Below are 14,557 nucleotides of genomic sequence, written 5' to 3'. Positions count from 1 at the left end.
CGCATGGCGGAGAATACCATGTAAGTAGTCTTTTTCTTGTTTAGTAAAAAAAAATGTGTATTTAGTGTTTCTCTAGTTCTATGATGTAAGGTTCTTCTCATATCATGGGGGTGTCATGGCGCAGCGTGCTAACACATTATAACTTACATGGTTAACACTGACCATGGAAGACCCAGGTTCAAATCCAGCCATTTCCCAAACCTTCCCCATCTCTCTCCCCCATTAGTTTCCTGTCTCCTCCGCCTTCACAGTCCTGTCCAAAAAAATAACCCAAAACAGACATTTTCAAGAGGTCCTTCTCATGTTAAATAGAGAGTGTATTCTTAGATTTTCTTCTTAGGTTTCTTAGGTGAGGGACATTTCCTCTTAGTATTATGTATGGTATGGACACAACAAGTGTGAAAATTGTAATTTGCTGACATTGTTTCTGGTCTCAAACTCTCCTTCTCCAAAGTATCGACCTTCATGGGCCCTAAAGGCCAGAAAACCAAAGACCCAGAAGCACCCAGTAGCCCAGACACAGTAATGCAGGACACAAGCGCTAACCACCAGGTATCATCAATCATCAGTCATCTTCCCCTTTCTACAGTACTGTATAGTATTTTGTGATAGTGTGATAACATGCTAACCTTTTCACAACTAAAAATGTTTAATCCTTTTCTTGTTTCACATTTCGTAAAACAATAATGTAATAATGGATAGATTGAAATGTCTGAAAATAAAGTAAAAGGGATAATAATATCACCATCCGTGACCACACTTGTGACCCCCCCCCCCTCCATTTACTACTTCAGAGGTCAAACAGAATGTAAATCAGTCATAAAGATGTAAAAAATAGTAGTGTCTATGTCGAAATGACAATAGAAAAATTGTAAAATAAACGTAACTGTGTTCTTTTTGTGTTTAGATACGCAGCGCTGGCATCCATAACCACACTTATGAAAACGAGTATGAGAATGTGGGGGACACAGAGATGCCAGATGTGACATACAGCAAGGTGACCATCACACCCAGGAACAGTGTGACGAGGAAGGAGACTCCAAACACCGAGTACGCAACCGTATCCAGGTCTTCATCTCGCAATCAGCGTGAGCGTACACTCAGCGAAGTCAAAGAATGAATTTCCGGTGACAAATCACTTGACCCACAATGAACTAAAAAAATACATTTTGGAGCACAACACTGTGATAATAGTAATAGCATTGTTATATACAGTGTGCACAGTATGTTGTTTTTAATGTTTTTAAATGTACATATTTTTTAAATGCAAAAGTCACTTGCACTCTAACCTTCTTGGTGCTACCAATTCAGGACAGTAGAGAATGGAAAGCAAACTGTTCCACCTCAGAAAGACTAGGCCAGGGATGACTGGAGCACTCAGATACTTTTCAGTTATTTTATTTTATTTTATTTCATTATTGCACCACAATAAAATAACTGAAAAGTATCTGAGTGCTCCAGTCATCATTGGCCTAATATATATTTTTTAAATGTTTGTAATTTGTCATTTGACTGAAGAGGATTTCTCCAAGCACCATTCACAGTATCAATAATTTCATTTGTATGTATATAATAAATGTAATTCATATTGATATTTAAAGATTTATCAATAATATTGTCAGTGTATTTTTTGAGACATACGGTAGAATAGCTCCTGCATGTAACGTAACAAAGTGTTCAGTACACACACACACACACACACACACACACACACACACACACACACACACACACACACACACAGTGTGTGTGTGCCTGCGTGCGTGTCTGTGTGTGTGTGCGTGTGTGTTTCTTTATTGAACACTTTGTTACATTACAAGGATCGTTCCTTTGTCATGTTTATGGTCATCATTAAAAAGGCATATTGGGCTAGGTTGCGTTATCTTATCGCCTTATCTTTGAATGTGTAGTAGGCCTACAGTACTTGATCAACACCTCAAACTCCTATCAGTCCGAGTCCTTGGCCAGTGAGCAGGGACATCACAGCAAATTTTGGGCCCTATGTACAGTCAGTTCCAATGGATTATCACCCAGTGAGCAGACGGAAAGTCTTCTGATTGGCTGAGCAGGTGTCCTTTATTCCCCGGTAGCAGGACACCTATGATGTCATGCGGGCGTGCGGGCGTCAAAGTTGCTTCTTTTCTAACTTTCTGGCGAAGTGCCGTTACTAGTTCTATCGCATCTTGTCAAGTCAAGACCGCGTCGTTAGTTCTATCTAACATTGTGGGAACAGTTTGAATCGCCCCCCTTCCTCTTCCAACATGACAGTGCACCAGACATGGATGACAGAGTCTACTGGTATGGATGAACTTGACAAGCCTGCACAGAGCCCTTACCCAAACCCGACTGAACACCTTTGGGATGAATTATAGCGGAGACTGAGAGCCAGGCCTTCTTGACCATCATCAGTGTGTGGACTCACCAATGCAAAATATACACACTCCTCAACCTTGTGGGCAGCATTCTCAGATGAGTATAATCTGTGATATCTGCAAAAGGTGGACACATATCATATTGAACCCCATGAGTTAGGAAAAGGAGCTTAAGCTCATACCGTATGCCAGTCAATGCAGGTAAGGTAAGGCAGGTGGTGTATGTAATGAGAGAGGGGGGTATTTTACAGTGGTGGCTTTAAACAAAATAAATACTAGAGGGCCCTGGTGGGGTCAATACAGCATAACAGTCAATATTCTATTTTATATATTTTATTTTAAAATTTGCCTTTAATTTATTTTTATTAGCCTACACATTAATATTTAAATGATTGGATGTGTAGGCTACAGAGTCCCATTACCACCACTTCCACCCGTTCTAACCCCTAACACTCCCTTTTGAAAATGTAATGGGTCCCATTACTCTCAAAAGAAAGTGGAAGTGCTATTAAACCCCTAAAACCACCACTCTGTAGTGAGATTCTGCTGAGAATATCGCATGTGGTGTAGAGAACTGGAGGAACAGCAACATCAAATTCTCCTCTTGCCTCCATACCTTGGCCATTGGCGTTTCTTTCATCACCAAGGGATGGTCTGGAAATTGTTTTTGGAAGGGGAATCTTGACAGCTGCTACATCCTGATACAGTCCGGAAGGGCAGTCTATTTGAAAAATGACTAGGGCCTACACGTGGATTTTCGAAATGGGTCTGATGTGTTGACAGCATTTCTTTGCGATGGATGAATCAGTCCAGCAGAGGGCGCCAAATTGCCAATATCACACATGGAAAAGGCCATTATACAAGTACGTAAAGACTAAGTTGACTGAATGCCACTTGATTTAGAGCACTGTAGAAACAGTGCAGTTAGTCGTGTGTGTGTGTGTGTGTCATGGGTGTGTGTCCCTGTTTTCTGAGGAACTGTGTGCTCATACCTTCTTACCTAATCCGTCTTTTATTCACACCTGAACACCACTCTGCAGCCTCTTTGTCTTTCTGTCTGAGGCTGAGCTAGCCTGTGACTTAGTTTTACCACAGGCCAGACCAGAGCTTCAGCTTCCAGATACATACAGCATGCATATCCCATAGTACACTGTAAAACATATATCAGTGATAAGTCATGATAACTTATATACACTAGTTAATCAATTCTGCTATACAATGTAAAATAAATCAGCTTGGTTTAATCAAGTAAGTTGTGTGGAGTTTTTGTAAGTTGTGTGGAGTTGTGTGTGTTGTTTGAACACAAAGCTGCAATTAAAGCTTCACAACTTACAATAAGGATTTCAATTAACGTGGAATTCTGAGGCAGTTGCTAAACTTCTGATATATTTTACAGTGAACACAATTCAAATGCTACTGGATTTGGAGTGATGAAAAAAAAACTCCCTTTCGGTTAATTTTTCTGTATTTGTCATATCTTTTCACAGGCTGTAAGCTATCTTCAAAGTTGCTTTCTTTCAGTTACAGCAAACAGGCCAGAACCACGTTCTGTGCTGCACACATTGCTTGTATATTCTATTTACTGCCATTGACTGTACATAATCCATGGGCCATAGTAACAATGAAGTCTGAAATGTCTCACATTGTTGTTTCACGTTCCATTATAAGGTGCAGTCAAGTGAAGGGATTAGGGAAAACCACTCCACCCGGATACAGAGTCCACAACATGCATTTTGACCGAGACGCAAAGGGCAAGGCTCGTTACCATCATAGGCAAGATACACCCAGTTACAGCACACAGTGGTGATTCAATCTATGCCAGTGGTTCTCAACTTTATTTGAATAAACGCCCCCTGGATCTCATCATGAGTCTCCCAACGCCCCCTTGATCTCATCATAAGCCTGCCAACGACCCCCTTAGTATTAAAAAATAAAATGGACGAATGCCCCCCAAAGCCAACTAAGCACCATCCCTTCTCAACTGTATCCTTCTCAATGCCCTCCATGGGGCTCCCCAATGCCCCCTGGGGGGGCTGTAGAGCCACTGGTGAGAAACACTCCATCTAGGCAATGGAATAATGCTTCTATTCTGATATATTTGTATTATTGAAGGATCTCTGGGCTTTGGCATAATGACATTAAGTGTAATTATCTGCAAATCAAATGCAGGTCAAAGGTCACCCGCACAGGTTATCCAATACTCATCACAGCTCATCATTCAGTCAACCCTGATTGACCTTCAGTGACATTTGAATGGCCCACCAGACAATGTAACACACACAAACACACAAACACACACAGTGTCCTGAAAGAAAAAAAGAATATGGAATATAAACGATACTTTACTAAAAGTTATAAGGCATATACGCCTATGCATCACTTGGGTCCAGATTGCCATCTCTGATTACACTTTTATGTAATGGGAATAGCAGATTCAGGCTTATCTGGGATATATGGTAGCTCTTGGCTGATCATAGTCAAAGCTCCTGTGAATGGGCCTTTCAGGCATTTCCCCCCTTGCAGCATTTTGCAATTACAAAATGTTAACCAGAGGACCTCCACCTTAGCTTGGCCTCAGCCTTTCGTAAAGTTCTGCTCAATCAGCTTTGCCCTATATGTTATGTCTAGACTAGTGTTCTTGGATGTGAATTCAGTGAGTAAAATCAAACTTCTGAAAAGTTAAACATCTCCCGACTGAAATCCATGGTCAATTACGGTATGCAGGCCTAGACCCTCTACGAAACGAGTACTAGTGTATGGGTAGGACCTCGCTACCTTAACCTGTGTATATACCATTTTAAATAGCAGCACTACAGCATACATACTACTTCGCTGTATATATTCCATTTTTCTCAATGTGTACAGGCTATGCCCATTTCAAGTGTACTGCCGGTAATCTGTTCAGACCTTTGCCACCTTTCATAAGAGCATAATGTGTTAATCAGCTCGCAGATTGCCACATAACTTTGAAGATTAATCTCAAACTATGAAGGCAGTCAGGCAGGCAGACATATTTGTGTGCACTTGATTGGCATCGTCAATTCTAACTATTCCTGCCATAAAAATAACTAAAAAACCTATTCCTTCCTACAAAAATCATGCAGTTTTATTGTCAGTTGCCACTTGTCAACCGATGACGCAGCATTTCTTTGTTCAGCCCTTTCAAAGATCCTCAACAGGAGCTGAAGGGCTGAACAAAAAAAATGCAGCATTGTTGGGTGTTAATTTAGAAATCAATTGTACCGTTAGCAATACAACTGTATACTGAAATTGGTAGAAATTCCCCTGTTAAGAGCAAATGTAAATTGCAGAATATAGAACAGAGATCATCTTAAAGATTTTTTTCTTTCTGCAAGACTTAACATTAAGTTTATTTAGGTGCAATTTGTTCATGTAAGACAGAGACATTTATAATAACAAGAAATTAACACGATTTATATACAATTTACCATGGCTTGTTAAAATAATAAGTTATATTATTGAGGATTGGACATAATGTCATAATATTGGATAATTAACAAATGTGTATTTTGGACCTATATGAGGATTACACACTGACAAGTCAGTTCCAATACCACAACATGCAACAAGTCAGAAATATTGTTGGAGGGATGGATTACAATATCATGGAAATACACACAAATAATTACAGAATTAGAGAAAAAGTGACAATCAGATACAAAAGACTATAGACAACTGTGAAAGCAATGTAGAGAGAGGTGGAGTAGAAGGAATCAGGACAAACATATAGTGGAGTCAATGGACTTAGATAAGGGAACTAGATGGCTGGCTGACAGGCAGCACATTCTTGTCCTAACACCACAATACTTAACCCCTGGCAAGTGCAAGGCAACCCGAGCTCTCCACTTTATAATTTGACAGCAGGAAAAAGCCTTCACACTCTCGTTTGACGTGATGTGAAGTCAGGTATCCAGCCAGCTTGCCAGCCAGCTGAAGTTGAAGGAGTTGAGTCAGTAAAGTGTCAGTCAGTTTCAAGGCATTATGAGGCATAGCTTTGGACGGGCAGACAGCAGCACTGTACTGAACCAGGCTCCATTTCCCAACAACACCACAATTGCTAACTACTGTACAAAACCATAGATATGAACACTAGATGCAGCCGGTATAACACTGCCATGAATTGGTGACACATTATCCAGTAGGTGGTGGTCACATAACCCAAGGTCTACCATACTGACTATCTTTGACACGACGTCTATGGGTGCATTCCAATATGCGGACTTCCATCCTTCCTTGCTCACTTGCCTGCTTGTGACCTCATGATGACATCAGAGACGTCAGAAAATTAATTCAATATCTTGCAAAAGCACAATTCTAATGTCATTTCCTCATTTCCAATTGGGATGGTGAATGAAGAACAGTCCCCCCAAAACTGTTGTGGCTATGCTGACAGCGGGGACGGAGACGGGGCTGTCACCAACATGCGAGGCCACGAGCACAAGTGGAGGACGGAAGTCTGCCTATTGGAGTGCACTTCATGAATAACAGGATACCGGACCAAGATGGCGGCACCCGGGGTTGGGCCATGCCAAAAGGCTAAATACACCATCTAGTGTTCATATCTATGGAACGTAAGCTGCTTTTGTTCTCAGTTGCAATACAACCGCCTATTTCCAGCCAACTCACTCGCCAACCGACATATCAGCTGTCGTGTTGGGGAATAAAGCCTGGGTGTATGAACGACATGAATATGTCGTATTATATTAACATTTATTATATAAATATATATATCTAATTTGTGACTTGACTCTGATCTACCTCATCTTTCTCATCTAGAGGGCATATCTCAACGCTGCTGTTGGTAACCCGTATGCCATACCAGCCAGCCCAGAACTGGGTGTCCTTCCCTCCGTGCGTAAATCGGATGTAGCGCACTCCTTTTCCGTAATTTGTAAACACGCGCGTCACCTGAAACATGGAAAACAAGAATATTACACATTACAATATTGCATTGCATATGTTTATTTTAGTAGTGTATAGTGCCCGTAAAAAGTCTACACATCCCTGTTCAAATGCCAGGTTTTTGTGATTACAGAAAGAAAATAGTTTCACATCTTCTTCCACCTTTAATCTAAACTATTAACCTTTACAATGCAATTGAAAAACAAACTTGAAGGGGAAAAAACAGCAAATAAAAAGCTCAAATAAATATGGTTGCATAAATATGCACATCCATGAACTAATACTTTGTTGCAGCACCTTTGACTTGTAATACAGCACTCAGTCTTTTTTGGGTCAGAGTCTATCAGCATGGCACATGCTGATGTGGCAATATTAATCCACTCCTGTGCACAGCCCTCTTCAGTTCACCCCTCAGATGTTTGATGGGCATCAGGTCTGAACCAGGTAATTGTCTGGGCCATTCCAAAACCTCATCCTTTTGTTGATTTAGGCATATGCATAGGCTAAAGGTCATTCTGAAAGATTACGTTCCTTTTCATCTTCAACTTTCAAACAGGGGTCCGAAGATTTGTGGCAACACTGACTGGAATTTGAAGCTGTTGTGGCCCCAGTACCAGCTGAAGAAAAACAGCGCAAAAACATGACGATGCCACCACCTTACTTAACTTTGGGTATGGCGTTATTTGGGCGATGTTTTACACCAAACATACCTTTACGAATTATGTGCAAAAACGTATGTCCAAAAAAATGACATCTATAATCTCAAGTGCATGCATTTGGGAAAAGGTGTTATGGGCTGATGAATATGAGGTTGAATGTTTTGGACATAATTTCAAAAGGTATGTTTGGGGCAAAAACAACTCGGTACATGGCCCAAATAACACCGAGCCTTTCGTAAAGTGTGATGGTGGCAGCATCATGCTATATGACGGTTTTTCTTCAGCTGGAACTGGGGCCTTAGTCAGCTGAGGGAGGAGGAAATTATGAACAGCTCCACAGGAGCCGTGGTAGTGGCACAAAACCTTCGGTCCCCTGCTAGAAAGGTGAAGATAAAGAGGAATTTAATCTTTCAGAGCGAGAATTACCCCAAGCACACCCCTAAATCAACAAAAGAATAGCTTCACCAGAACAAGATTGACAGGGGGTTTTTAATGGCCCAGACAGTTCATATATGTATCCCATTGAGCATCCGTTGGGTGATCTGAGGAAGACTATGTACAGGAGATGCACTCACAATTTGTCAGCTTTGGAGTGCTTTTGCAAAGAGGAGTGGACAAATATTGCGACCTCAACATGTGCCACTCTAATAGATTCTTATCCAAAAAAGACTGAAAGAAACTGCAGTAATAACAGTCAAAGGTGTTGCGATAAAGTATTAGTTTAAGGGCGTGCATATTCATGCTATCATGTTTATCTAAAACAAAATTGTAAAGGTTAATAATTTAGATTAAAAGAGGAAAACGTTGTGCAGTTATTTGTCTTTCTGTCGTCTTTTTACATTATGAAAACTTCGCAATCGAACAGGAGTGTGTAGACTTTAAATAGATACTGTAACCGTTTTGTCTGAATGCGTTTATAATTACACCACAAGTCTTGGTTAGCTGTAGAGTACATTATATATTGCATATTATTGTACATCGCGCATCATTACAAAAAAAACCTTGACATTTAACAGCAAGAAATATTGCATCTGGTATTTCTGAAGCAGCCACTAAACACATGTAGTAAATCAATGGTCCTCCTAACAAATGGTACTTGCCTGGGTCCATTTCTGGTCGTTCCATTGCTGAAAGGTTTCCTTTTCTGTCAATGAAGTGATGATCTTTTTTTTCTTTGCACCGAGGAGCTCAACTCTCATTTCATATTCCGATCCACAATCCCAACGAGGTGCATACCTGTCGAGGTAACAGGTGTAAAAGATATGGTGAGTAAGGCTGGGAAATGTGGAAGACAATTTAGTTTCTATTTCTAATTCATCTAAAATTGATGTTCATCACGATTACGACTAGAAGATGGAACTTAAAATCGACGTTTTCGAAAAATTGACTCAGCTATACAGAATCACATAAGAAAATACTGTGCACGTTAGTGTGCTTTAGTATAGGGCATGAGCATACACTGTGAAGTGCAGAGTAACAAAACAGTTTACAAGATGCTGTATATAATAATCACAATACAGTTTTGGATAATTGCAGTGCAAAACAATTGGAAATATGGTGTGGGATGCAAATATCTGGATTACAGCTGAAGATAGTAAAAACGGTCCGCGATAAACACATCCACATCTTACCAGTCAGATATACGAATACTGGGTTGAAATTCGTCCATGAAAGAGGCACTGTAGCCTTCTGCTTCTAAATCAATCACTTGGCATTTCATACATGAGCTGTAAGGAGAAAAAAACAACACAAGTTTGCTTATAAAAGATGAAGTGTAAATACGGTTTATTTCTTACTTATTTAGTTTTTTTTTTTCTTCAGAAATCAGCTTCCTCTTAATAATCTAAGGCTGTGTAGAATGTGGCCAGAATGGGTACTGCAACTATGAAGGTCAATGAAACTGTTCTGCCTATTGACAAATTTGATCTTTTCATGAATATTTACTAAATAATAAACAGATATTTACTAGTACAACCAAAGTACAGTACGTTTTGCACCTAAAAATGTCTATTTCTGGAAATTCAAAATGGCGAGCCAAGGAAAAGATCCCACTTTCCATGTATGAAATTTTCCCAGTCATAATGAATACTTGGAATTTGGTGGTGGTGGTAAGTATTCATGAAAAGGGTAACATTTGTGAATGGACAGCGTGAATAATGGAAATAAACTACAAAAAATATTACACAGTACACCTTTAATCAATCCCAGGTAATAATAAATTGATTAAACTGACATAAAGAAAAACCTGGTTAAGCTTAAAGCATTACTTTATTGTTTTTCACACTAATTGTTTTTCAGTACCATGACCAAAGGTTAGCGATTAGGTAAAATAAGACATTATTGTGAACACATTTCAAATTTAAATGGAGTTCACGACTCGCTCCAGGAAAACGTTTCTCAATTGGGTCGTTCAAGAACCCTCCTGTATGACTGGAATAAGTACAATGTTATGGTAAGACCAAGCTACTTACAAATAAGATGTGACAAAGTTCTTGGTGATTGTGTCGTCGGGATGCTCCATCATGACGTCCTCCACTTTCCACTTGTCCCCTCCGTTCTCCAAAATCTCCCATCCTGAAAAACCCTCTGGGGGGAGAAAACCAAGGCATCAGCCATCAGTACTAGGAGTGTGTGCAATAATATATTGTATTGCAGCATACTGTATCGTATCAGGCCTTCTTCAGTCTGCACACTTGGACTGCGTCACATTTCTATCCCTTCCACTTCCACTTCCACTTCCACTTCCACTTAATTTGGAGTGACCTTCAAAAGCGAATGTTAGGGGTAAAAATTAGTGGAAGTGGTAGAAATGGGACGTAGCCTTACTCTATTGTATTTAGGAGTTTAAAAATCATTATGAAAATTGAATTTGTCTGGTAGAAAAGAAAACTTTTCCTAGCCACTTTAACCCATTAGCGATTGCGTGTTTGTCTAGTAGTAAGATTGACATCTACTAGCCGTTTTGGCTGGCTTATTTATAAATAAAAACTGTTAATGGGCTCAAAGGCAGCCTTACATTGTTACTTAAAATGAAAAATCAGTTTATTTTACTCTGTTCTATTCTCTGAACTATATCACAACAACCACTTAAATTACCAAACCTCAGGACTAAACATTCAGCAACTATGTAATGTAAAAAATGTCTTTGCTCTGCTCTCCTCTCTTTACCCTCAGGCTTAGTGTTCTAGTGATAGACCAGGGGTTGGGAACCTATGTTTTGACTACCAAGCTTACGTAGCTTCACATGAAATATGACATGTTGCGAAATTAGAAATGCTTGCTTTAGATGGTGTTAAACATGTGTGGTGGTAAACAAGTGATTTTTACCAAAAAAAGTGCATCATCTGGCTAGTCAAGCATGGTAGTGGGACTGACATTGTTTGGGGATGTATGAATGTCGTCAGCATTGGAAATCTGAATTACATCTGAAGAAGCATGCATGTCAACATGCACTGTGACTACAGAAGCAGATCATGATACTCTCCATAGGATTTCATTCAAAACTCACACCCATCTATTTTAGCCAGGTGCAGACTCAAAATGTACCATTTCAATGTACTGAAAGGTTGAAACACACACCGATGACCTCCCTTTTAATCCCTTTTCATTTCGAAATGAAAAAAGAATGTAGTTGCTGCCAAAGGTGGTTCTACAAAGTATTAAGCAAAGGCTGTGAATATTTTGGTAAAAATGATTTCTTTGTATTTTATTTTTATAAATTTTCAAAACAGTCAAGACAACTTGTTTTTCACATGGTCATAATGGAATAATTTGTGTAGGATTTTGACAACAGAGATTCATTTGTAGCATTTGGAATAAGGCTGTAAGATAATAAAATGTCAAAAAAGTGAAGCGCTGTGAATACTTTCCGGATTGACTGTACATTTGCAATACAATTTAGTCATATTTCAGGGCACCTAGAGAAGGTGGGGTCTGTTTTAAAGGTGGCTGCCTTTCACTATGAGCCTAAAGCGCAGGGGGAAATCCTGGTTTGTGTTCATACTCCGGCCCTTGCAGGACTTCTACGGCCCTTGGAGGAATTTGAAGTGGCCCCTCGAATGAAAAAGGTTCCCCACCCCTGCTAGACTAAAAGTACATTCTACAATTATAATTACAGTCTGTCTATCCTCGGCTCACCCTCAGCCTTGGGGTTCTTCAGCAGGTTCCTCCTGTTCTTGCACAGGAAGTAGAAGAGCCTCCAGTCACTGGGCACCCTGTCGGGGTGCTTGGGCTCGAAGCCTTCCCTGCGACACCTCTCCTTCCACAGGCACGCGCTGTCCACCGTCTCCCGCCACTCGTGGCACACCAGCCGGAACCTGCACACCAGCTGCTCTGGAGGAACATTGTGGAAGATCTCCTCCAGAACTCCCAGCGGGAGAGCAGGGACATCTGTGTATACCTGAGGTGGGGAAAAAAAATAATGGGCTCAGTTGTGATGAAGCAGTGCTGCACCGACCGAGCAGAACACATGTGCAATGCAAAAATTATGATGCATTCTGGTTAGAAAATTGTAACCAAAATGCATTGAAATGGCAAAGTGTGCATGTGCGCTGTACAGCAAAAACAGCACTGCGCCATCATGATTGAGCTTAAAGGTGGGGTTGCACGTATGACATCAACGTTGGGGGAATTCCCCCAGGATTCTGAGGTTCTACATAGACTCCTATGAGCCTGCGGAACCCCCAACATGATGTCATAATAGTACATTTTCTTAAAATGGTTAACCTGCAACCCCACCTTTAATGTTCTACAGTTAGAATGGGTGAGGGACATCTGTAGAATATCGAGGGGGAAAAGACATTCTTCAGTTAGAATGGGTAAGGGATGTCTGTGGGGTCTGTTGTAAAGGTGCCTGCCTTCAATATAGGCCTCAAGTGCAGGAGGAAATCCTGGTCTGTGCTCATGATCATTAAATTAGAAGTGGCTCCTCGAATGAAAAAGGTTCTCCACTCCTGTTGTAACTAGACCTAGTTCCAGTTGTCCCTCATGGCCTATGGAAAACTTTGGAGAGTCAACATTCTACAGCCGGAATGGGATTTAAGGGAACTTTTCCACTGATTAAAGGTCTGATGTGCAAGTTCTCCTCTGCCCTCCTTCAAACTCGCTAAGGCTGAGAGATCTCAATGTATCCTGAATTAATCTTCTCATCAGGCCTAAGCCCCATCCCATATGAAAGTGCAAATGTCATATACGCCTACACAATGTGGAAATGTTTCTTTGTGGATGTCGCAGTTAGCATGCTGTGAGCAGTCTACATCAGTGTTGTTTCCACCAGTTGGCCTGCACACTGCAGCAGTGGGGAACTTGGGGGGATATCCCGCCCTGTAGGTGGTTTTAGTGACTCACTGAGGAAGAGATGAGTCAAGAGAGGGTAGCAAACTCCTGACTGGCCTGAAAAACGTTGGACTTTATTTTATTTGTTTACATCTGATTGCCACGACCAAAGCAAAACATATTCTACCATCATTCAGCACAGCAATTAGGCTCTTGGTTCGCCACTTGCTCAGTGTCAACACAGTCAAGAAAATGCCCTAGCGGTATCGAAAGGATATTCCAGCATCGTCAGAGAGCTAACTGGCTATGCTGCCAAAGTGTGCAGTGACAGTCTCAATAGAAAACAAGTCTAGACTAGGCTGTGCGTTACATTGTAGCACTCCATTGTAAGCGTAACTACTGTACGACTAGAAACGGATTTGTATCCCCCTAATTGTAGAGCTATGCAATTTCATTCGTAACAGCGTTGTTTGTTGTCGGCTGTCAAATAAAGTAACGTTGAAGCCCGTTTGACTATGACATCTACACAACAGCAAAGACACAACACCACAAACCCGAAGAGCAGATATTCACCGACTAATCTAGGTACACAGAAATATTGCATGTTGCACAGGTGTTATCGTCTCCTCCTGCCTCTGTAAAGCGAAAGTTTAGAATATGCGCTGTAAGCCCCGGAAGGTTCATACAACACCATTCACTCAGCCAAGCAGAAAAATGGTCAATTCAAACCTACCTGTTCCCCCTCTTGGGTTTTAGAAGAACCTGACGTGCTAGAGTTCCCCATGTGTCTCCTCTTCATATTACTTTCACAGCTCATCCAGGCTGAATAAAGCGACACAGGACTAGACTTAGCTAAGTTCCTACCAGCTAGCTTTTAAGACATTATCGAGCACCGACAACGGAGAAAACTGAGCATAATGAAACAAGGGCACACTATATGCACACTATATGTAGACCTTTTCCGCTAAACATGCAGCTCTATATTTATTGCATGTAGTTATTAATCTCCTTAAAGGGATTTCTCGACTTTTCTCTCCTGTCACTTACAAGAAGCCACAGAACTACCCGGAAGCTGACTGACTCTGACGTCACACTCAACTGGCCAAACGCAGGTCCAGTCACACGCATGGGAGGGACAGAAACCTAGGCCAGGGGTTCCCAAACTTCTCCATGACAAGGCCCCCCACATACCGGTACATTCCAGCAAAGGCCCCCCATGACATGGGCCGTGTCACATTATTTTTTCTGTGCAACCGGTTTCACAACTTGATGAAGTTTGTGGATTCCTAAACCCATTCAAGTAGGCTACTACAGAAAGCATAATACATA

At 40.9% G+C, this 14,557-nt stretch overlaps 1 protein-coding gene across 1 annotated transcript; it reads right to left on the bottom strand.

The window, feature by feature from the left end:
• Positions 1–4,738: 4,738 nt before the first annotated feature.
• LOC134456884 (F-box only protein 44-like) lies at positions 4,739–14,299 on the bottom strand. Its single transcript, XM_063208499.1, has 6 exons — positions 13,962–14,299; positions 12,092–12,353; positions 10,426–10,540; positions 9,586–9,681; positions 9,055–9,190; positions 4,739–7,301 (listed from the first exon to the last, which is right to left on the bottom strand). The coding sequence occupies exons 1-6, from the start codon at positions 14,043–14,045 to the stop codon at positions 7,125–7,127; spliced, it is 870 nt and encodes a 289-aa protein (XP_063064569.1). The 5' UTR covers positions 14,046–14,299; the 3' UTR covers positions 4,739–7,124.
• Positions 14,300–14,557: the final 258 nt, after the last annotated feature.

The sequence above is a fragment of the Engraulis encrasicolus genome, chromosome 10 (assembly GCF_034702125.1).
Source record: "Engraulis encrasicolus isolate BLACKSEA-1 chromosome 10, IST_EnEncr_1.0, whole genome shotgun sequence".
Taxonomy (NCBI): Eukaryota; Metazoa; Chordata; class Actinopteri; order Clupeiformes; family Engraulidae; genus Engraulis; species Engraulis encrasicolus.
This window is presented reverse-complemented; position numbering and strand designations above follow the sequence as displayed.

Coding starts and splice junctions, on each gene's coding strand:
- LOC134456884 (XM_063208499.1), bottom strand. CDS start 14,045: ATGAGCTGTGAAAGTAATATGAAGAGGAGACACATGGGGAACTCTAGC. Junction 12,354..13,961: donor AAACCCAAGAGGGGGAACAG/GTAGGTTTGAAT, acceptor TCCCCACCTCAG/GTATACACAGATGTCCCTGC. Junction 10,541..12,091: donor GAAGAACCCCAAGGCTGAGG/GTGAGCCGAGGA, acceptor TTCTCCCCCCAG/AGGGTTTTTCAGGATGGGAG.